Here is a 25,218-nt window from a genome sequence, read left to right as displayed (position 1 = left end):
TAGGGTCCCCCTATTTTTATTCTCAACCAAATACCAACCAAACAGTAACAGCCTGACGTTACCAGGGTGGGCGAGGACCATTGTTACTGGCCCTCCCCAACCTAAATAACGCCAGCCTGTTACCGCCTAGGCCCAGGAGCGCCATTTTTGACGCTCCGGGCCTGTTGGTACCGGCTCTTCCCGGCACCCCTGTGTGTTGGGTACCGGGGTAATAATTGGGGGTTAGCGCTAGCTGTTTTTGTGGCTAACGCTAAGCCCGGCTTAGTAATGGACTCAGTCTATAAGACAGCTTCCACTACTAAGCCTGTCTAGTAAAGTAAAATAAAAATAAAACACAACAGGTTTTAAAAAAAATTTATTACAAAAAACACTCCACCACAAGCCCTCGTTAACCATTTTATTAACATCAAGCAAAGAAAAACGCTGGTCATCGAAGTAGTCCACCGAATCCGAAGGAGTCCACAGGATACACAGATCTGTAGAAGAAGTAACCAAAAAAAAAAAAAGTGTAAGTACATTTAGGGAGAAAAAAACTGTGTTAAAAAAATGTAATAAACACACACACACACACACACACACACACACTAAACGCTGTTTACCACTTCTGAGCCATGACTACAATTTACAGTGATCCCTCAACTTACAATGGTCTTTTCTGGACCATCGTAAGTTGAAACCAGATTCAACATACAATGCTACAGACAGTCCAGATCTGTAAAACGTGTCAATGGCTGGAAGAACCAACCAATCAAAATGGGCATTCACTGGTAAAACCCCTGTATTACTGAAGTGTATGCACTGACTGGTATTACATGTTCTGTACACTTTACCTGTATCAGGGTTAGCTGCTCTTTTGGACACCAGGTGAGGGCAACTCCATTACTTGTTTTGGACATTGCCTGTACTGTACAGGACCCCTGAAGAAGCTCCTGTCCTCTACATAGACCAGTGTTTGCCAAGCAGGGTGGCCCCATTTTTTGCAAAACTACAACTCCCAGCATGCCCGGACAGCCTTTGGCTGTCCAGGCATGCTGGGAGTTATAGTTTTGCAACAGCTGGAGGCTCCCTGCTTGGGAAACACTGACATAGACAGTGATTTACAGCTCCCAGCAGATCTTTATTACTTTTATATGTAAGGATTTGCTTTATCTATATCAGTTATCTACTTATTTTCTTTGTCACTTTTTCCTATTTTGGATGACATTTTGGTGCCTTTAGAACCAATTACCCTGTTTCCATAGAGTTATGGTCTCAACATACAATGGTTTCAACTTACAATGGTTTTCCTGGAACCAATTAATATTGTAACTTGAGGGACCACTGTAGTTATTGAATTATTTAGATGTGGTGAAAAAGCTAAAAAAAACTCAAAAACAAAAGATCCAGAAGGAAACCAGCAGCCAAACCTATTCAGACAGCAGGAAAAAGGAACAGACTATTTTTTCTACTACATGAAGTAAATTTCCCACTTTTGCCTATGTGTGCCAAATTTATTAATGCCGTGCAACAATTTAGTAAATTTGTCGCACATAGTCAAAAATGAAGTAGAAAAAAACAGGGTAAAAACCAGACTACATAGTAAAAGATTAGTAAATGCCCCCCATAGTGAAAAGGTCGAATTGATTGACAGCCGGGGAGTTAAGTGCACCGCAAGAACTTCCCTAGCTTGTAACTATCGATCACAGTGGTTCTCAGGAGTGAGACGTGGTGCGATCAAAGAACTTTTGACATGTCTGGGCAACATGTCAAAGGTTTTTTTATTTTAATTTTTTCCCTTCAAACGATAGTAACACTTTAAATGTAATGGGGACAGGCCAAGATCTTAACCCCTTAAGGACAATTGTCGTAAATGTACGTCCTGATGCGCTGGTACTTCGTACAGGACGTACTGATGCGCTGGTACTTCGTACAGGACGTACATTTACATCTTATACATGTCCCGGACCGGTGCTCACGTCATGCACAGCAGGTCCCGGCTACTATCAGCAGCTGGGGACCCGCCAGTAACGGCAGAGATCTGCAATCGCACTGATGTCCACCTTTAACCCCTCAGATGCCATAATCAATACAGATCATGGCTTCTGCGGCAGTGTAGCCATTGTAACAGCTGATCTGATTGCCGCGAGAATCAGATCAGCTAAGATGGCGGCCGAAGGTCCCATCACCTGCCTTCGCCACTCTCCAGATGTCTTCTGCTCTGATCTGCCTTCCAGCAGACCAGAGCAGGAGATCACCAATAATACTGATCAGTGCTATGCCTATGCATAGCACTGAACAGTATTAGCATTCTAATTATTGCTATAGATAGTCCCCCTTGGGGACACAAAGTAAAAAAAAAAGTGAAAAATCCCCAATAAAATCCCCATTTTCCTCCCATTTTACTAAAAATAAGCGTAATAAATAATAATTATTATAAACTTATTTGGTATTGCCATGTGCGAAAAATGTCTGATCTAAAAATAATGGTAATGACCCCGTACAGTGAACAGCATAAATGTAGTGCTGGGCGGTATGGCCTAAAATTAATATCACGGTATTTTTTTATTTTATCGCGGTATCACGGTATTACCGCCTGTCCCCCCCCCCCCCCCCCGCCTCCCTGTGCCCACTAGCAGTGTCAAATGTGCCCCCCACGAGCGCGATCGCTACTATCACCGCTAGCGGGGTCCCTGTGCCCACTAGCAGTGTCACAAGAATGCCTCCCGCGAGCGCTACCATCACCGCTAGCGGGGTCCCTGTGCCCACTAGCGGTGTCACAAGAATGCCGAGCGCGGCTCTGTTCCCCGTCCCTGTCAGCTCTCAGGGTATGGGAACAGATTTAAAAGCCTCGCACGCAGCTATCGTAGTACTGCGCATGCGCAGTACTACGCAAATAGCGTAGGGCTAATGCTAGGCTCCTGTCTACGTTAGCCCTACGCTATCTGCATAGTGCTGCGCCTGCGCAGTACTACGTTAGCTGTGCACGAGGCTTTTAAATCTGTTCCCGCACCCTGAGAGCTGACAGGGACGGGGAACAGAGCCGCGCTCAGCATTCTTGTGACACCCCTAGTGGGCACATGGATCCTGCTAGCGGTGGGGACACTGGCTGTCAGGCGCAGCGGGGGGACACAGTAAATGGATTAGCTTCTGTGGCCCGATTCCGCTCTCTGAATCGGGCCAGAGAAGCACACCGGGACAAGTGAGGGCGCCACGCTGGGCTCTACAATTCATCCGGAGGGTGGGGGGAGGGGCCCGGTATGTGGTTCATACCGGTATACTGCCCAGCACTACATAAATGTGAAAAAGAGTGTCCAAAAATTGCTGCTTTTTGGTCACATCACATTTTTCTAAAATTTGTAAAAAGCAATATCAAATAGTTCCATATACACTGCTCAAAAAAATAAAGGGAACACTAAGATAACATTCTAGATGTGAATGAATGAACAAATTGCATGAAATACTTTCGTCTTTACATAGTTGAATGCGCTGACAATAAAATCACTCAAAAATGATCAATGGAAATCAAATGCATCAACCCATGGAGGTCTGGATATGGAGTCACACTCAAAATCACAGTGAAAAACCCCACTACAGGCTGATCCAACTTTATGTAATGTCCTTAATACAAGTCCCAATGAGGCTCAGTAGTGTGTGTGGCCTCCACGTGCCCGTATGACCTCCCTACAACGCCTGGGCATGCTCCTAGTGTCAGTGCCTCCTAGTGGCAAGAGCATATACCCATCAGTTAGGTGTCCTCCCCAATGAATAGCGACCAAGAAAACGAAAACGCAAAAATAAAATTGGCCTGGTTCTTAAGGGGTTAGAGATCCTGACTTGTCCCCGTTACATTTAAAGTGTTACTATCATTTGAAAAAAAGAAAAAAAAAAAAAAAAAAAAAAGTAGACCTTTAACATGATGCCAAGACATGCCAAAGTTTTTGATTGCACCGTGTCTCACTTCTAAGAACTGCTTTGATAGCTAGTTAAGTCTTAAAGGGGAACTCCGGTGGAAACAAGTAGAAAACAAATGTTTTCAAATCCACTGGTGCCAGAAAGTTTAACAGATTTGTAAATTACTGCTATTAAAAAATCTTAATCCTTCCAGTACAATTGCTGTATACTACAGATAAAAATGTTTTATTTATTTTCTGTCTGACCACAGTGCCCTCTGCTGACACCTCTGTCTGTGTCAGGAACTGTCCAGAGTAGGAGCAAATCCCCATAGAAATCCTTTCCTGCTCTGGACAGTTCCTAACACGGACAGAGGTGTCAGCAGAGAGCACTGTTGTCAGGCTGGAAAGAACTTCACAAGTATCTCTGTAGTTTTATCTGTAGCAGCTGATACGTACTGGAAGGGTTAATATTTTTAAATAGAAGGGATTTACAAATCTGTTTAACTTTCTTGAACCAGTTGATTTGAATTTTTTTTTCTATTGTAGTTCCCCTTTAACCCCTTCCCACAAAATCAGGTACTTGTACGTGGCGATTAGGGATGACCTCCCGTAAAACCAAGTACATGTACCTGATAAGAGTAAACTGTCACAGCACCGCTGGGCATGGTGACAGTTTATTGAGCTCGGCTGTGCTGCACAGCTGAGCCTCCCTGAAGCCGGCCAGGGACCAATCGCAGCGGTTCCCGGACGGCAATCGCTGCTATTGGTCCTCCAGTACAGACGGACCAATAGCAGGGATCTGGTGCGGATCTCCTCCTTCCCCCTCTCCTTCGTCTCTTCACTGTGTGAAGCGATCGGCGGTGAGGGGGGCCCCATCCTGTGCTCCGATCCTGGGTTAACCCCTGTAGATGCTGCGGTCACTGAAACCACTGTGTCTATTAGGGTAACAGAGGGAGGGAGCAGTGCTCTGCAAAGTGAAAGTGCACATGGTTGCCCAACCGAAGGCCTTACATGGCCTCTTGTAATGGCAACATGAGTGATCAGTCCCTACTTAAGGTAGGGACTGATCTATCCTATGCTTGTCAGTACTGACAGATATAGGCATAATTCAATGGAGTACAGATGTGTACTCCATTGAATTGTGTGTATAATAGTAAAAAAAAAAATATAAAGAGTGAATAAAAAAGTCCTCACACAATTGCATCAGTGAAAAAATAAAAAAGTTACAGCTCACAGAATGCTGCGAATTACAAACATGATGAAAAAAAAAAATATAGTGTTTATGCCATAAATGAATAAAATATAAAAGTATATAAATTTGGTATTGCCGTAATCGTATCAACCTGCAGTGTAATGTTAACAGGTCATATATACCGCATGACGAACGACCTAATAAAAAAAGGAGATTTTTGTGTTCTTACCGTAAAATCCTTTTCTCGGAGGATCCATTGGGGGACACAGACCTTGGATATATGCTGTTGTTGCTAGGAGACTTGTCATGTCAGCTCATCTCAGCAGGATATACCCACCTACAGAGCCTGAGGTAATCAGTTTAGTCCCAGAGCATTAGGAGAGGACCGAAGGGCAGAAAAACCAAGTACAGTCCGAGGTAACAACAGAACAAAAAATAACTGAACGCACCCTCAGACAGGTAACCAAACCAGGAACACCAAAGAAAGGGTGGGGGCTGTGTCCCCCAATGGATCCTCCGAGAAAAGGATTTTACGGTAAGAACAAAAAAATCTCCTTTTCTCTATCGGCTCCATTGGGGACACAGACCTTGGGACGTTCCAAAGCCGTCCCTAGGGTGGGCACAAAAAGCAATCAGGGGGCAGGCTGGACCACCACTGCCTGCAACACCTTACGGCCCAGACTAGCATCTGCGGATGCAAAGGTATGAACCTGGTAGAATTTAGTAAAAGTGTGCAAGGACGACCAGGAAGCTCGGACAGAACGCATGGAATGAGCTGAAACCCTTAAGGGAGGTGTCCTCTCTTTACCACAGTAAGCTTCCGATATGGCAGACCTGATCCACCGCAAAATGGTGTCCTTTGAGGCAGGATGTCCTTTACAGCGACCGCCCATAATAAGAAAAAAAGGAGTCACGTTGAAGAAAAGAAGAAGTGACAGAGGTAGGTCCATACAGCCCACACCACATCCAGTTTATGGAGCAAATGCTCCTTGGGATGAGATGGAGCGGGGCAAAAAGGACGGGAGGATGATGTCCTCATTGAGGTGGAAGGCAGAAACTACCTTAGGTAAAAAAAGACGGAACCGGACAAAAAACAAGCTAGTCCTGTGGATGATCAGGAAGGGAGAGCAGCAAGAGAGCTGCCAGCTCTGAAAACCGTCTGATAGAGGTAATTGCAATAAGGAATGCCGCTTTCCAGGAAAGGAGACTAAGAGAAACCTCCCTGAGGGGTTCAAAGGGAGTGCCCTGCAGGGCACCCAGGACCAAGTTCAGATCCCAAGGAGGTGTAGGGGACCTGTAAGGAGGGGTCTTGTGGGCCACTCCCTGAAGGAAAGTCCGAGCCAGAGGGCATTGTAAGAGAATGGAAAGGGCCGAAACCTCACCTCTCAGGGAGCTGAGAGCTAATCGTTGCTCCAGCTCAGAGTGCAAAAAAAGAAAGGAGTCAAGGAAGGGAGAACACAACTGGAGAAAAAGACTGAGTTTCACACTAATGAAAATAAGACCACCAGGTACGGTGGTAGATCTTCGCGAAGAAGGGCTTGTACACTCTGAGCATGGTGCGAATCACCTGGGTTGAGAAACCTCGGGCCCTTAGAACCCCAGTCTCAACCGCCACTCAGTCAAATGCAGCGACGGTAAATTGGGGTGGCACAGGGGACCCTGAGAGAGGAGGTCTGGACAAAGCGAGAGGTGCAGCGGTACGTCGTCGAGAAGTCTGATCACATCAGTGTACCACGCACTCCGAGGCCAGTCTGGAGCCACGAGAATGGCAGGAACGCCCTCTGCTTTGAGCCCTCCTCAGGACCCTGGGAAGGAGTGGAAGAGGAGGGAACAGATAGGGTAGGGTGAAGTCCGACCAAGGAATCACCAGAGCATCCATGACCAGAGCCCGGGGGTCCTGGGACTTCATCACAAAGAGGAGAACCTTCTGGTTGTGGCAGGACACAAAGAGGTCCACAGCTGGAGTCCACGACGGAGGCCTGGAGCAGCGGAGCAGCGCGGACCGGACTCAGGTAATTATGCCACCGGGGATGGGGGGAGGCAACGGGGCAGCGGTGCCGGCAATGGGTGCCGCTGCCCCTTCTCTCCCCCTGGCTGTCGGCGCCGCTTCTCTCTCCCTGGCTATCGGCGCCGGCACCGATAGTCAGGGGGACAGAACGGGCAGCGGCGCCGATAACCAGGGGGTGAAAAGGGCCGACAGCAGCGCTCTAGACCCCAGGAAAGGCAGGGGGAGAGAAGCGGGCAGCGACGGCCTCTCTCCCCCTGCCTTTCCTGGGGGTGTATCGGCGTATAACACGCACACAGACTTTAGGCTAAAAATTTTAGCCTAAAAAGTGCGTGTTATACGCCGATAAATACGGTATTTTTCGCAAAATTTTTTTTTTTTTTTTTTTTTTTTTTTACAAAAAACGCTAAATATATCAATCAAAATTTATCAAATGTAAAGTACAATATGTCACAAAAAAAAAACTAATCTCTGAAACACTTTCACTTCTGTTATTACCAAATAAGTGGACGCATGTCAGACTTTGAAAACTTGCCTTGGTCATTAAGATCAAAACAGGCTATTGAGTAAAGGGGTTAAGTCTTGCATTTCCTACACATAACTTACATCACGGCCCGGTTCATGCGGATGCCCATCTGTTGTGTGATCTTGAACATGTTTTGAAGGAGGGCATTTGCTGCGTCGTAATTTCTCCGGGTGTAAACTAGTAGCCAGTTATTCAGATCCCGGGCGCTGATAAGCACAGGTCCTCGCATTTCTTTTGACCAGTCTGCAAACTGTGGGTTATACTCTGCCTGCAAAGAACCAGGAACAGCTATCACTAAATGTATTCTAATAAAGTGTGAAGAGTGACTGAAGAACCCAAAAGTAGTAATCTGGCTGCCTGTACACTATATAAATATGCATCACAATCTAGCACAGTGTTATGAAAACTATGAGGCGCCCCCTAGTTGGTTGGTGAGGCAGGTTTTAAAGGGGTATTCCAGGCAAAAACCATTTTATACCCTATCCAAAGGACTGGGGACGTGACATCACGCCACGCCCCCTCCATTCATGTCTATGGGAGGGGGCGTGACGGCCGTCACGCCCCCTCCCATAGACATGAATGGAGGGGGTGTGGCGCAATGTCACATCCGCAGTCCCGGAAGTTTCCCGGAGGTTTCCGAAACTGGAGACGCAGCACCCGCATAGAATGCGGGTGCTGCAGGGAGATCGCCGGGGGGGCGGGGGGTCCCAGCGACGAGCCCCCGCGATCAGACATCTTATCCCCTTATCCTTTGGATAGGGGATAAAATGTTTTTGCCCCTTTAACGGAGGTGACTTTATGGTCCACTTTGCTCTGGCTGCAGCAATATCTTATTTAAAATAATAATATATGTTGCTAATGTTCTAAAAATCCTGAAAACAAGATAATTAAGGAATATTTTTAACTTTAGCATGGACTTTCACTACAGAAAGTGAGGGACAATCATTACCATATGCCAATAACATATCCAGAATATACCAATAGCATATACAGAAAGAAAAGTCACCCACTAAACACAGGGTCGAGCCTGAACTTTCTCCCATTGCTTGATAACCTGCAGTCATGACTGCAGTTTCCTACATACGGATTTACACAGCATTACACCATTACAAATGTATTCTGAAAACACTATTCTACTGTGTGCAGTGAGCGCCCCCTAGAGGTGATTGCAGGTTATTAGTATTTTACCATGGTAAAAAAACAGAGCTTAATCCCAATAAAGATGTAACTAACGTTTTAAATCTATAAAAAAAAAAAAAAAAAAAAAAAAAAGAACATTTTAAAAAATGTGAACATTCCTTCAGAGTTCATGGCCCCTCTGCATCCCTTATACTCACAGCTCTGCCGCTTTGCAGAATTCTTTCTGGAGGTGCAACTCTCCCAGTAAACTGCAGAAGTTTGGCATCGAAGTTCAGACCCCAGTCACGGAGCTCTTTCTGTACACTATCATCCCTGAATAAATTAAAGGAAAAACAAATACATATATAAAAGTCTGCTTTTTAACCCCCCAAACTATCCCTGGACAAGCCCTTATAATATGATCATTGTCTTTTGTGGTAAAAGGAAGGAAATTACTGTAGGAGCTGGACCAGACTGGGACTGGTAGCACCAGAATAGTTGCTATACAGATCTGTAGAAAATAAAAAAAATATTAAATAAATATTTTACCCATTAATGACAGGGCTTATTTTGACCTTGAGAACAACGCTTTTTTTGTTTTAAATTGCTGTCCGCTGATAGCTATGACAGTAATTTTGCCTTTACTATCTGATCAGTGCGGTGTGCAGTACCAAGAATCACTGGCCACTGTTTCCCATTCACTTCAGTACATGCGGGCAGGGGCTGCGTCCCCTGCCCGCATGTACTGAAGTGAATGGCAGCTAAAATGCAGTTTGGCTCCTTATACTAAACAAGTACTGGTACCGCACTTCTGATTGCCAAGGCTGCCAGGTGTGTATGGCCTGAAGACAGGCCATAAAAATAAAAAGCTCTGGGGAACCTCTTTAATGGCATAATTTGGGCAATTTGGATTTCATATGACACATAAGCAGCAATTTTTTTATTTGTTTTATGGGTTTTGTTGTTATAGCATTTACTGGATGGTAAAACATGACATGCTACATTTATAGTTGGAAAAGTTGTGTTTTTATTGTGCAAAAATATTTTAAAAAATTATAGATCGATAAGTGTAAAAAGGAGATTTCTTTATGCTTACCGTAAAATCTCTCTCTCTGAGGATCCATTGGGGGACACAGACCATGGTATATGCTGCTGTCTCTAGGAGGCTTGACACTATGGCAACAGAAAAGTCGGCTCCTCCCAGCAGGGTATACCCGCCTCCAGACAACTGAGCTAATCAGTTTAAGTCCCAGAGCAATAGGAGAGGACCGACCGGTCTAGAGAGAAAAAAACAGGAACTGTCCGAGAAACCAGATGAAAAAGAACCAAACTCACCCTCGGACAGATAACGGAAACCGGAACACCAGAAGAATGGCGGGAGCTGTGTTCCCCAATGGATCCTCAGAGAAAGAGATTTTACGGTAAGCACAAAAAAAAATCTCCTTTTCTCTACCGGCTCAATTGGGGGACACAGACCATGGGACGTACCAAAGCCGTCCCTTGGGTGGGTAAGGAAAACAGTCAGGTGGACGGCTGAATCACCGCCGTCTGCAACACCTTACGGCCCAGACTAGCATCGGCAGATGCAAAAGTATGAACCTGGTAGAACCTAGTGAAAGTATGCAAAGATGACCAGGTGGCCGCTTTACAGATCTGCAAAGCCGAAGCCTTGTTGCGGAGGGCCCAGGATGCCCCGACAGAACGGGAAGAATGAGCCAAAACCCTGAAGGGTGGGATCCTCCCCGTGTAGCGGTAAGCTTCCGAAATAGCAGAGCGGATCCACCGAGAAATGGTGGCCTTGGAAGCAGGTTGCCCCTTACGACGACCTTCCGTAATCATAAAAAAGGAGTCGCACTGCCGAAAGGAAGAAGTGACAGACAGATAGGTCCGAACGGCCCTCACTACATCAAGTTTGTGGAGCAAATGTTCCCTGGGGTGAGAAGGAGCAGGACAAAAGGACGGGAGGATGATGTCCTCGTTGAGATGAAAAGCCAAAACGACCTTAGGCAAAAAGGACGGACTTGGTCAGAACACAACCTTGTCCTGGTGCACAACCAGGAAGGGAGAACGGCAGGAGAGAGCCGCCAGCTCAGACACTCTCCTAATAAAGGTAATGGCAACGAGGAATGCCACCTTCCATGAAAGGAGGCGAAGAGGGATGTCCTGGAGAGGTTCAAAGGGAGCACCCTGTAGGGCACCTAGGACCAGGTTTAAGTCCCAAGGGGGAGAAGGGGACCGATAAGGAGAGGCAGAGTGTGCGACTCCCTGAAGAAAGGTCCAGACGTGTTAATTGGACGCCAAAGGATGTTGAAAGAGAATAGAAAGGGCTGAAACCTGACCCTTAAGGGCGCTGAGAGCCAACCCTTGTTCCAGCCCAGACTGCAAAAAAGAGAAAAGACGGGGAAAGGAAAAAGTGACAGGAGAAAAAGCTTGAGCCTCACACCAACGGAAATAAGACCACCAGGTACGGTGGTAAATTTTCGCAGAGAAGGGCTTGCGAGCCCTGAGCATGGTGCAAATTACTTGGGAAGAGAAGCCGCGGGCCCTTAAAACCGCGGTCTCAAGCGACACGTCGTCAAATGCAGCGATGGTAAATTGGGGTGGCAAAGGGGACCCTTAGATAAGTGGTCCGGATGATGGGGTAGGCGCAACAGTGTGTCGTCCAGGAGCCTGACCACGTCGGCATACCGCACCCTTCGAGGCCAGTCTGGAGCCACAATGGCAGGAACGCCTTCTGCCTCGAGTTTCCTCAGGACCCTGGGAAGGAGAGGAAGGGGAGAGAACAGATAGGGTAGGGCAAAGCCCGCCCAAGGGATCACCAGGGCATCCATGGCCAGAGCCAAGGGGTCCCGGGACTTTGACACAAAAAGAGGAACTTTGTGGTTGTGGCGGGACGCGAAGAGGTCCACGTCTGGAGTGCCCCAGATCTCTGCAAACATCTCCGGATGCAGGGACCACTTGCCGGAATTGGCCGAGGACCGGCTGAGAAAATCCGCTTCCCAGTTGAGTACTCCCGGAATGTAAATTGCTGAGATGGACGGAACCCTGAGTTCCGCCCAGAGGAGAATCTTTGACACCTCGGCCATCGCCGCTGAGCTGCGAGTGCCGCCCTGGCTATTGATGTATGCAACAGCAGTGGAGTTGTCCGACTGGACACGAACAGGACGGCCCTGAAGAAGGAACTCCCAATGCAGCAGGCAAAGATGGATTGCCCTCAGTTCCAATATGTTGATGGGGAGAAGGGCTTCTCGGGGGGACCAGAGACCCTGAACCACCCGGTCCTTGAAAACACCTCCCCAGCCCGACAGACTGGCATCCGTCGTGACGACCTGCCAGTGGAGAAGCAGGGGGGAGCGTGGCCACCAGAGAAGGGACTGACAAGACCCATGAGAGAGAACGGTCTTGCGGTCGAAAGACAGAGGAGACCTGTCCCACCGGGAGAGAGAATCGCCAGTTGAAGAGGGTGGCAGCGAAACTGGGCAAAGGGCATAGACTCCATGGCTGCCACAATCCGACCCAGGACTTCCATGCAAAGGCGGATGGAGACTGGGGCAGGCTTCCGAAGTGACCGGACTCCCGACAAGAGAGTCAGGCGCTTGTCCGGCGGAAGACTAATTCGGGCAGAGGCAGTGTCGAATTGGTGCCCCAGAAAAACAAGAGACTGGGTACGGGAGAGGGTGGACTTGTCTTGATTGACCATCCAACCGAAACGCGACAATGCCTGGAGGGTGAGACCCACACTCGCCAGATTCTGGGCCCTGGATGGAGCTTTGATGAGGAGGTCGTCAAAGTAAGGGATCACTGAGACCCCTCTCTCCCGTGACAGGGCTATCACAGGTGCTAGGACCTTGGTAAAGACCCGCAGAGCAGTAGCCAGACCGAAGGGGAGAGCCACGAATTGAAAATTAGCCTCCGGGACTGCAAAGCGGAGGTACCGCTGATGACCGGGGAATATTGGAATGTGGAGGTAGGCATCCTTGATGTCCACTAGTGTTGAGCGGCATAGGCTATATTCGAATTCGCGAATATTCGCAAATATATGGACGAATATTCGTCATATATTCGCGAATATTCGCATATATTCGTAATATTCTGGATTTATTTTCGCATATGTGAATATTCGCGTATGCAAAAATTAACATATGCGAAAATTAGCATATACCTTAATTAACATAAGCAAACATGCGCATATGTGAAAATTCGCACACGCCGGTCTCACACATTAGTATTAGAGCCTTCTTTACACCACACAAGCTGGAAGCAGAAAGGGATGATCACTGATGTGTACTGTGAAAAAAAAATAAAAAATAAAAAATAAAAAATAAATAAAAAAAAAATAAAAAAATATTCATAATTATGAATATATAGTGCTATTTTCGCGAATATTCGCGAATTCGCAAATATGCGATATTCGCGAATAAAATTCGCATTGCGAATATTCGCAAGCAACACTAATGTCCACCGGAGAAAGAAACTCCCCTTGATCCATAGATGCCACCACTGACTCCATTCGGAAATGGCGGAGCAGAAGATGCTGGTTGAGATGCTTGAGATCCAAGATTGGGCGCACAGAACCGCCCTTTTGGGGACCACGAAGAGGTTGGAGTAAAAACCAGGGAACCTGGACAATTACTCCCTGGAGGAGAAGGGACTGGAGTGCCCCCCGAAACGCCTTTGCTAGCAAGGGGGACTGGGAGGCCCGGGAAAGAAAAAAAAGAGATCCCTTGGAAGGGAGGCAAATTCGATCCTGTATCCGTTGGATACCACGTCCCTTATCCAGGAGTCCTGAACGTGCGTGGACCAGGATTCTCGGAAGAGCAAGAGACGACCTCCCACCCGAGAAAAATCCGCGGGTGGGGGAGTCTCTTCAGGCCGAGGTGGGTTTGCAGGTGCCCGATTTGGCCGCAAAATGGCCGGAACGGTTATCCGATTTACAGTGCGTGCCTGGAAGGAGGAAGCCTTTTTGTCCTGTGAAGGTGCCTGCCTGGACCCTTCATTGGGACCAAAAGTCGGGAAGGACCGGAAAGGGGAGGACTTTCTACGGGAAGTAGAGCGAGCCTTATTTTGAGGTAACAAGGAACTCTTCCCACCAGTCGCCTCTGAGATGATCTCATCTAGACGCTTGCTATAAAGCAGAGAGCCAGCAAAGGGAAGTTCAGTGAGAGACTTCTTGGAGGCAGCACCCGCGTCCCAGGCCTTGAGCCACATGGAACAACGGAGGGCTACTAGGTTGCCCATGGCAAAGGCAGCACAGCGGGCCGACTGCATGGAGGCAGAGCACAGAAAATCTCCAGCTTTGGAGAGCTAAGTCAGATAATTTCTCGGGGGGGGGGGGGGGGGGATGGGGGGGAGACCCGGAAAGGATTCCCTGGCGGAGTTGGGAAGACCAGACTGAGAGGGCCTTCGATACCCAGGCAGAAGCGAAAGCAGGAAGCAAGGAGGGACCTGCTGCCTCAAAGGTTTCCACCTTCTTGTCCGCTGGATCTTCAAAGGCAGCCACATCAGCCAGAGGCCGGGTAGTCGCCTTAGAGAGGCGGGAGACCGGTGGATCCACAGTTAGGGAGGAAGTCCACCGAGCAATGAGGTCCTTGGCGAAGGGATATTGCACTTGGACCTTCTTTGTTTCCTGAAACTTCTTGTCAGGGTGCCTCCAGGCGGCTTCCAGCAAGGCGTCAAATTCAGCGTGAGAGCTGAAGATCCTGGATGCCGGTCGGCACGATGAAAGGAAACTTCTGGAGCCACGCCCGATGTTCCTGGGTCCTCAAGGTGAAAGGTGTCTCTTATGGCCGAAATCAATGAGTCCACCGTGTCAGACATATCTGTGCGGTCCTCTGAGTCAGAGGCCGAATCAGAAGCCTCATCGACAAGTTCTCCAGCTGAGTGGGAACGAGTGGAGGCAGCCCTGGAGGAGGGAGAGACTGGCCTGGTACGCGGTTCTGGAGAGCCAGACTTTCCCCTACTGTGCTTGCGAGAGCGGTTAGCATAGGGAGAAGGAGAGCGGGCCCCTCTGGAGGGTGGACCAATGAAAGAGAGGGCCGTGAAAAAAAACAAGGCACCACTGATTGGCCTGAACAAAAACCCCTGCGCACGCATAACGCTGATAGGAGGCTAATTCGCGCCCTTAGAAGAATCTCTGCTAACTGCGGGTGGGCGGAGCCAAGTTCTGACAGCGCTCGCGGCCGAAGTACATGCGGACGATAATGGCGCCCGCTCCCAGCCCCGAGCACATATGCGAACGACAGGGGAAGGGAGCAGGCGAGCACACCGCCGGCAGCCTCACGCTGCCTACAGGGAAATATGGACGACGGGATACGCGGCCGGCTGAGCCACGCACTCGGCAAAAGTGAAAGTCGCAGCAGAAGCCGCGCTGTCATACAAAACAGTGAACAGCTCTCCCCTCACAGATTATAAGTGTGTTCCGCACCGCTGCTATTGTCCCCCAACCCAGGAATAAAGAGACTCCAAAAGAGGAGGGAACAAGGTCCCTCAGCCAGGCCCCCAAATCCAGGGCAGTGTACCAAAACTGGGGGTCTCCAGAGGCTGAAAGTCTGCTACCTAGAAGAAAAAAATAAAGGGGGAAAAAATACTCATCTCAGACTGAAGAACTTACCTCATGAAATCTTCAATCAGCTTTTAGTCACCTGCAACAGCGAGACGAGCAGGGAAGTAGGGGCACCCGGACCCATGAGGTACACCCCTAGGTGCTGACCGTTGGCGAGAGGGGGTTGACAGTACATCCACGATGCCTGTGCCCCCTCAATCGCTAATGGGGAAACAGTGAACGCTATGTTCCCGAGTCCCCACCTGAAAACGGGATAAAAAATCTAATCTGAAAAATAAAAAAGGTGTGACCTGCTCTGGGGAGAACCCAGACCGGCGTCTACATCCTTAAGACCCTAAGCTAAAACTAATTAGCTCAGTTGTCTGGAGGAAGGAGAATCAGACTATTCTATTGCCATAGTGTCAAGCCTCCTAGAGACACCAGCATATACCCATGGTCTGTGTCCCCCAATGGAGCCGATAGAGAAATAACTTTTCCATTGACGGAGCCGTCTTTTTTACTGGTACCATGTTTTTTTTTTCTTTTCCATTTTACAGTATGAATCACGTGGGTTAAACATTCTGAATATACTTACCGTATATACTCGAATATAAGCAGAGTTTTTCAGCACGATTTTTCGTGCTGAAAACACCCCCCTCGGCTTATACTCGAGTGAACTCCCCCACCCGCAGTTGTCTTCAACCTGCAGACCTCCAGAGGTTTCAAAACTACAACTCCCAGCAAGCCCGGGCAGCCATCGGCTGTCCGGGCTTGCTGGGAGTTGTAGTTTTGAAACCTCCGGAGGTCCGCAGGTTGAAGACCACTGCGGCCTTCGACATCATCCAGCCCCCTCTCACCCCCCTTTAGTTCTGTACAGTACTCACCTCCGCTCGGCGCTGGTCCGGTCCTGCAGGACTGTCCGGTGAGGAGGTGGTCCGGTGGGATAATGGTTCCGGGCTGCTATCTTCACCGGGGAGGCCTCTTCTAAGCGCTTCGGGCCCGGCCCCAGAATAGTCACGTTGCCTTGACAACGACGCAGAGGTGCGTTCATTGCCAACGTACTTCTGCGTCATTGTCAAGGCAACGCCTCTAATCCGGGCCGGAAGCGCGGAGAAGAGGCGCCCCTGGTGAAGATAGCAGCCCGGAACCACTATTCCACCGAACCACCTCCTCTCCGGACAGCCCTGCAGGACCGGACCAGCGCCGAGCGGAGGTGAGTACTCAGAACTAAAGGGGGTGAGAGGGGGCTGGATGATGTCGAAGGCCGCTGTGGTCTTCAACCTGCGGACCTCCGGAGGTTTCAAAACTACAACTCCCAGCAAGCCTGGACAACCGATGGCTGCCCGGGCTTGCTGGGAGTTGTAGTTTTGAAACCACTGGAGGTCCGCAGGTTGAAGACCACTGAGGGCGAATGATGAGAAGAGGATGATGAAAGGGGGGGGTGTGGGATGATGACAAGAGGATGATGAAGGGGGGGGGGATGATGAAGGGGGGATGTGTGGGATGATGACAAGGGGATGATGAAGGGGGGGGGGATGTGTGGGATGATGACAAGGGGATGATGAAGGGGGGGATGTGTGGGATAAGGGGATGATGAAGGGGGGATGTGTGGGATGATGACAAGGGGATGATGATGAGGATGTTAATGACGGGTCTGGATGATGACAGGGGGGGGATGTATTTCCCACCCTAGGCTTATACTAGAGTCAATAACTTTTCCTGGGATTTTGGGTTGAAATTAGGGGTCTCGGCTTATACTCTGGTCGGCTTATACTCGAGTATATACGGTAATAGTACAGGTTATTACAGACTTTCTTTTTATATATTTTAATATTATATAAATATAATCTTTTATAAAGCATTTTTAATTGGCAAAGTTTTTTGGAATTTTTTATTTTATTTTTATTTTAAATGGTGGACTGCCATGATCATTTGGCATAGGTGATAGAGATAGATAGATAGATAACTCTTTTCTCGGTCGCTCTTCATTGGGGGACACCTTACAGATGGGTATATGCTCTTGCCACTAGGAGGCGCTGACACTAGGAAAAAAAAGTTGTCTCCTCCCTGGCAGGATATACCCACCCACCTGAAGTGAGGTAATCAGTTTTATCTAGTGTCAGCAGGAGGCAAGACACCTTGTTTTTTTGTTATTTTCTAGTAAGGGCTGTTTAGTTAGGTTCTTTACTCCTTTTTGTTTCCTTTTTTCTGGTGGGTGTTCAGAAGCATGGCGCTACCTGTTCCCCCATATGCAGCTAAGGGGCACGGAACATAAACATATGTACTGTTAACCTGGCTGAAGACATCTTAGGTGAGTATAAGAAGACAGGCGAGTATATGAAGATGGCGTAGGTGAGTATGCACAGCCCCCTTCTTTAATATGGGGACTCTGTCCTTTATTGTGAGTTTTATGTGTGGGGCCCACTCAGGTCCCCTGGGGGGGCTGTTTTTCTGTGTACTAGGATAGCCGCCGGCTACTTGCAGCAGCTTCCTCCGCAAGAGTTCTTTCCTGCTCAACTCTGCACAGCCTATGTTATATGTTTTATCTTACCTCCACTAGGGGTCAGCAGCATGCTGGGTGAGGAGGTAATGACATGGCTCAGTCTCCCGCATGCCAGCGCACGGTCCAGGGATAATGGCGGCGCATGGTTCCGCCTTTCTTCCCCGTGCCAGCGCGCAATCTGGAGGTTTATGGGGCACGTGGCTGCGTGTACAGAGAGGCTAGGGAGCACCTCCCCTCCGGGTTTCCTGCACCACGGCCTCTTACGATCGGCGGGCGCTACCTGCAGCCGTATTGCTATGCTCCTCCAGCGGAGTTTAGCTCCGCCCCTCCACCATGCGGGTGTCAGCGGCTCTCTGTAGCAGAGTGGCTCCCCTGAGCTGCGGCCATCAGGAACTTCGCCTCGGAGCTGTGCGGCAGCTTAGCAGGTGCTGCTCCATACCGTCACATTTCCTTGGGCTGCCCATCTGTGGTTTTTTTTTATGGTGTGGGCATCCTGCCCTCCTCTCTTGGGGTCCTCGCTCAGACCATTTGGTGTAGTTTGGCGCCCTCGTGGCCAAATATATATTGCACTAATCTCTCTCTCTCTCTCTCTCTCTCTCAATCTCTCTCTCTCAATCTCTCTCTCTCTCTCTCTCAATCTCTCTCTCTCAATCTCTCTCTCTCTCTCTCAATCTCTCTCTCTCTCTCTCAATCTCTCTCTCTCTCTCAATCTCTCTCACTCTCTCAATCTCTCTCAATCTCTCTCTCTCTCAATCTCTCTCTCTCTCTCAATCTCTCAATCTCTCTCTCTCTCAATCTCTCTCTCTCTCTCAATCTCTCTCAATCTCTCAATCTCTCTCAATCTCTCTCTATATATATATATATATATTATATAATCTATATTCTATAGTAATTCATAGTACTTATCGCTCTCCTGGGTTGCTGCTCTTGTGGATGCCGGACTAACAGGACTTTCAAAGACACGCTAGGCCTAAAACACCTGCCGGCCTCAGCGGAACCAAAACTGAGTTCAAATCTAAATCCCCCGCTAATGCTAGCGTGACTTCTGGACCGCAACTAACCCCTAAATCCAGTGGAGCAACGCATAGTATAAAAAGACTTAATGCTAAAGTCCCAACCCTTGTCAATAATCAAGGAAAAGCTGTTATACCCAGAGACTGTTGTAATATTGAAGCTTGCAGAAAACCTTCAGTAAACGTTAATGCTGTTTCAGAAAACTCTCTCGGTTGTGGACAATCTATTCTTCTTATCTATCTCCCTATCGCTCTTGGGAAGGGTGGCGGTAGGAAAAGCGTTATTGAGGAGCCATCATCCTGGCGTCACGAATAGCAAGGGTAAACAAGCACCCTTTAATTACCGCACAGCTACACTCCACATACCCTACATCCCCGATGCTATCACACATTCATTCTCATCTCCTGAGCCTGCGTCTGCAGCCTTGGTGTCTGGCACCATTAGGAGATTGGGTGTGGGCTTTTTTTCTGCAGGTCCCAGGGAGACTCTCAGCAACAGCAGCATCACTCTGTTCTTTCTTAGGTTGCAATGTTGGTCTGCTAGAGGCATACCTAGCTTCCTGCTGGTTCCTTTTGTGTCTGCAGTCTTGGTATCCCACTGCTATCATGGGGTACCCATGTCTGTGTTCCGACATATGCTACGACCGCTCTGTAGGGGTAGAGCCCACCTTTCCTTTTGTTTGGTGGGGTGAGCCTCGGGGCTTCCGGTGATTTTGTTTCAGCAGTTCTGTGGCGGTTGAGCACTTCTGTTCTGACATGGGGCCTGCTGGGGTGACAGTCAATTCAGCCCCTCCCCCTATGCCTCCAGGTGTTTTTTCCGGGGTTTCAGTCAGGGGTGGCTCAGGCACCTACTCATCACTGTCTGGAATGGCTCTCAAGAAGTCTTGTGTTTTTTGCCCATCTCCAGTGTACAGGATTCCGATCCCTCTGGGACACAAGGTGGCTCCTCCAGACAGCAATGGTTGCCGCTGGGGCCTGGGGGCTCCGTCCACCCAGTACTTGTGCCGTGCCTGTGGGGTAGCATTTCCCTGCTCCTACTGTGCTTGGCACGCTTTGCCAATCCCCTTTCCACAGGGGGTACGGGGATCAGTGTGCTTGGCATGGGTCTGTACTTGAGTTTGCATCTCGACCACCCTGGACTATTTTGTTGAGTCTTTTCTGCCGCCAAGATGATGCACTCTCGCTGTTCCCACTATTTAGGTGGAGCATCTGGCGGGGAACTTTGTTTTTTTGCTGAGAGCATTCAACAGTGTTTTTGACTGTCTGGGCTTGTGTGCTTACTGTCCACTATTGCAGCCTGGCTCTCTTTCTGTTTATTTTTATCTACTGCTGCTCACGCAAACTTGGCTCTCTCCTCTGTTGGAGGAGTTTGTGCAATCTCCCTGGAAGGGTGTGTTCTTCCTTTCCTTTTCCTCTGTGTCAGTTGTAGTGCACTGACACCAAAATCTTCTGGAGTAATCCTTCCTGTACCCAGACCCTGAGTCTCCCAGCTGGGTATTCATTTGTTTTCCCCTCCGTTCCCGTTCTGGCAGGATGTTTCTTTTGAGTGCTCTGGTCCGCTCGGACCTCTGGGGTCTATGATTGGTTGGTCTCCTTGGCATGGACTTTGTCCTAGGATGCTATGGTGTGCCTTCTTTTCAGGCAGCTCTTACGGTTCCTAGGGCCTTGGTAACGTTTCAGGTCTGGGGCATGTGTAGGGATCTGGCCAAAACTCCTCCGCGATCCCATTAATCGGAGCGGTCTCTCTCTTCTGCACTCCTTCACTTTTTCATGTTTTTACATGGCAGTTTGTCGCCCGGAGAGTTTTTGCGGGCATCTGTTTTCCTTACTCTTCAGGGGTTCGTCTTCCAGGTGACTCTACATCTCCAGTTTACTTGTCGGTCTCTCCGGTATCCGGGGTGCCCCCTTTTGAGGGTGTTTGCCGCTCCTTTCTTCCTTTGGGGTCCATGTTCTCCCGAGTTGGAGGGCGTTCAGGTTCAGGCCTTCTGGGTGCTCATGTCGGGCCCCTGGGACAGGTGTTTTTGGGTCTGCGGCTGTTCAGGTCTTTGTTCTCATGCACCAGACCTCTCCATAGCAGAATTCAATCTTTCTTTTTTCCTATGGTTTCTTGTCTCTCTATATGACCCAGGTGCCTTGGGTCTCTACAGAGGACGGCCCCTTCCCTTGGCATCCTAGTCCATCTCCTTGGACGGGAGATCTTCCGGGAGTTCAGTTTCTAGGCCCAGTATGTCTCCGACCTGGGGGCTTGTCCGCAGACCTTATGGACATGTGAGTTCAGTCTCGGGTCGGGACTGATTCCTTTTCTCTGGTGGTTGTTTTTCCCACTGCTTTGGTATGTCCCATCTGTAAGGGATCCCCCAATGAAGAGTGACCGAGAAAAGGAGATTATTTTTGTACTCCCCGTAAAAGCTCTTTCTCGTAGCCTTCATTGGGGGGGGGGGCCAGCAAAATCTGCGGCAGCAAATCTGCTGCAGATCAGTAGAAAAAATATGCATGTGTGAATGCACCCTAACACAGGGTCCAAACCCGCGTGCACCAACTACACCTATTCAAAAGGAAAAGGGATGTGCTGTTTTTTTTACTATCTATCTATCTATCTATATATATATATATATATATAGAAAATAAATGGAATTGTCCAGCGCAGGATATCAAGCAATGCGTTTTTTATTCAGCAGTAACAGTGGGTGATGACAAAGTGACGCGTTTCAGCCGCACTCAGCGGCCTTAGTCATACAGAACAATAGTGCAAGTGAGTTGCTTTTATGGAGGGGAAGATTGGGATCCGCCCTCATGGGAACCTTCCCAGGGCTTAACCCTTTATTCGCCTTTAATGTGAACAATGGTCAAAATATTAACACACTTGATTCACAAGTGATAGTATAGAAAAAGACATAAGTACTTACTAAAAAAACAAAAGCAAATTACATAATGTCAGATTACATATGTATATGTGCGATCCAGTTACAACAAAGTGAAATGGTCAACCTATGTTTAAATTCATATCATATTATACATATCAAAATAGGTTTTAACAACCAATATGGTTGCCTGTCCGTTCATAGAACATCAGCGAAAGTGTCCAATTATAATACAATAGGATCGACATATACATATGGGTATTTACGGAACAGTTTGGCTGTATCAAGTAACCCACATATAATATGCATATTATTCAATATTCTTTTATGTATATATATTCTTTAATGCATGTGGAGAAAAATGAAAACAGAAATAAACTTTCTCCCCCAATCCAACAACCTATACAAAAACAATACATTGGGAATGAAAAATGACATTCTATAGGGAAACAGTAAATTAATAATGGAGAATAAAGTCTTGTCTTAAATTTTAATCAAGGGGGGGGGGGACATCTAGTTCGGAGTTTAATGATCCCGAAGACTTCTCTGTCCAGTAATTTTTGTTTAATGTTACCTCCTCTAATTAATATTTTGGGTGACCCTTTCAATCCCCTGAAGGCTGAGACCAGAAAAATCACCCTCATGCTTTTCAGCAAAATGCTTACTAACCATGGAAAGGTGTCGAGACTGGAAATGTGGAATGTCTGACAGGTGTTTTCTGGTCCTAGCCTTCAGGGGATTGCAGGTGCACCCCACATACTGTAGTTGACAGATATTGCATGTCATCAAATAAACCACATGGCTTGTATTACAATTGATATATTCTGATATACCAAATGTTTCTTTAGTAACTGTGGACATGTAAAACTATGAAGAATTCTAAAACTTTCAACAGATACACTTTAAATGTGCACATTTAAACTTACCCTTGGTATTGAGCCAAGTTGGTTTCTTATTCACACCGGAACTAAATAAACTGGGAGAAACATATTGGCCGATGGTTTTGGCCCCCCGTGACACAAATTTATACCCATGTTCAAAGATTTTTTATATTGATTGTCATTAGCTACCATCGCTAGATATTTTTCAATTATTTTGCATATTTGTTTGAAATCATGACTATAATTTGTGGAAAAGACACCTGGACACCTTGGTAACCTGAGATGATGTTTTCGTACCATATATCAAATCAGACCTGTTTTTTCTCCTGGCAATATCCTTAGCTCGGTCCAATGACCAAGTCCGATATCCCCTCTGTCTCAATCTTACTGATATGTCCTCCGCTTCGTTTTCAAACAACTCCAGTGTGGAGTTGTTCCTCCTGGCTCTGATCCTTTCTCCCACCGGGAGATTTTTGACCACGTGTGGTGGATGGCACGATCCTGCTTGCAGTATCGAATTCGTGGCTAGTTCCTTGCGTTAAGTAAAAGTGGTGACCGTGAAATTCAATGGATCACCCCTCCATTTCAGATCCAAAAATCTGACCTCAGACTCATCACAATGTAGTGTGAATCTGAGGTTACAGGGATTCTGATTGAGGTACAAGCCAAACTGCTGTATGGTTGGCATAGACGACCCCCCGATAAACAGGAGGTCGTCTATGTACCGACCATACCATAGGATGTGCTCCCCAAAGGGATTGTCATGTGAGAAAAGGAAATTCTTTTCCCACCAGCACATGTAGATGTTTGCCAATGAAGGCGAGAATTTAGCACCCATAGATGCTCCGGTGATCTGCAGAAAATAATCACCATCAAACATAAAAAAGTAAATACTCTACCACCAAAATAATAAAATTCTGCAGATCACCGGAGTATGGGTCATAAATGGATAAAAACTTATGGGCAATCAATGCCTCCTTATGTGGGATCACAGAGTATAGAGCAGTGAAGTCAGCCATTATCCATCTCATCCCAGGCTCCCACCGGACATTGTCCATGGCAACCAGGACATCCCTGGTATCTTGGAGGAAACCCGGGATGAGTCAATGGGCAGCAAAATCTGCGTCAGCAAATTTGCTGCAGATCTGCAGAAAAAATATGCATGTGTGAATGCACCCTAACACAGGGTCCAAACCCGCGTGCACCAACTACACCTATTCAAAAGGAAAAGGGATGAGCTGTTTTTTTTTTACTCTAAGTATATATATATATATATATATATATATATATATATATATATATAGATAGATAAAATTTTTTATATATATATATATATATATATATATATATATATATATATATATATATATATATATATATATATATATCAATGAAGAAAATCTGCAGCACTACTTATCCAATACAGCAGCGGGTGCCAGCGCCCCAGACCCGATCAAAGTCCATGTAATATAAATGTAGAAAAAGCGCAGCACTCCTCAATAACGTGAAAAAAAGTGGTGATTTATTGGCTCACATAGCAGCAACGTTTCTGTCCTACCATAGGACCATTTTCAAGCTTAGTGACACAACTCAAGTAGGGGGTATATATACCCAAACATATGTGTGTAATCAACATCATGATCAATATAAACAATTAGCAAAATAAAGTGCATAAGTGCAAAAAATGCATTGCATTACAAGCAGTGTAAACCGTATCAAAAGTGTACATTCATATTATATAAAGTGCATTACATAAAATGTGCGGTAGATTAAAAACATGCTTGAAAATCTCATAATACATATAATTGTCTATTAATAACTGCAGCTGATAACAATATTAAATAATATATACTAGTATAGTAGTAAGTGGAGATACCTGTGAGATGCTCCTGAGCATAACAGTATGGCGCCCGCAGCATGGGACGCCGTTCTCGGCGTCTACTATTGCGAGCGACCGAGTTCCGGTCAGATGAACATGTCACATGACTAACAGCGATCACGTGATGCTGTAGTCATGGAGCCCACAGACGCCTGAACTTGCGCCCGTGAGAAGCGTATGAATCAGATGGAGAATGGTCTAGTGTGTGAACAGCGCCCGAGGAATGGCACACAATCAATCCCAATGTATAGAGTAATAAGATATTGCACAGAATAGGAGAAATGAAATGAAATGCAAATAGAAATAAAATAAATACAAATAAAAAAAATAAAAACATAATGATAAACGAAAATATATATAAGAAATAAAAAATAAAAAAATAAAATAAAAAATAATAAATACAAATAAAATAAAATGATCAAAAGATATTGGTACACCAAACCAGTGTAATTCTTTATTATTAATGTTCTCTCCCTTGGGCTAGGGAAGGAGGATAAAGGCCATCTACTAGAGACCCTCCCTGGTTTGTAGGGCAACCCCGGATGTGTCCAGAAACCGGGTCACCACCCGAGGATGCCAAAGGTTCATCCAATGAACGCGAGGTTCTGTTAGGAATCCCCGGTTCGCTAGAGTTCCCACTACAGCCAATTTTGGGAGTGTGCTAATATTTAAATAGCACCATAGACTCATGCATATATAATATTATTTTAGGCCAACCTCCAGATGTCAAAATAATGAAAATAAATGATAAATTAAAATATGCAAATAACATGATAATAAATAATAATTATTTAAAGTATAAAAATAATAAAAAAATAATGAAAAA

The 25,218-nt window shown here is 46.9% G+C and overlaps 1 protein-coding gene across 7 annotated transcripts in view; it reads right to left on the bottom strand.

The window, feature by feature from the left end:
* The window catches only part of LOC130358207 (piwi-like protein 1), a 107,942-nt gene that overhangs the window by 15,112 nt on the left and 67,612 nt on the right, over nucleotides 1-25,218 (bottom strand). For all 7 annotated transcript variants that reach the window (XM_056561094.1, XM_056561092.1, XM_056561091.1 and 4 more), the window contains exons 12-13: nucleotides 8,933-9,047; nucleotides 7,676-7,863 (exon numbers count right to left, since the gene is read on the bottom strand). In XM_056561094.1, the coding sequence (XP_056417069.1) occupies nucleotides 7,676-7,863; nucleotides 8,933-9,047 (303 nt within the window). The remainder of the gene's footprint in view (nucleotides 1-7,675; nucleotides 7,864-8,932; nucleotides 9,048-25,218) is intronic.

This window comes from Hyla sarda, chromosome 2 (genome assembly GCF_029499605.1).
Source record: "Hyla sarda isolate aHylSar1 chromosome 2, aHylSar1.hap1, whole genome shotgun sequence".
In the NCBI taxonomy this organism is placed as follows: domain Eukaryota; kingdom Metazoa; phylum Chordata; class Amphibia; order Anura; family Hylidae; genus Hyla; species Hyla sarda.
Note: the sequence above shows the minus strand (reverse complement) of the source record. Positions and strands in the feature narration are given on the sequence as shown.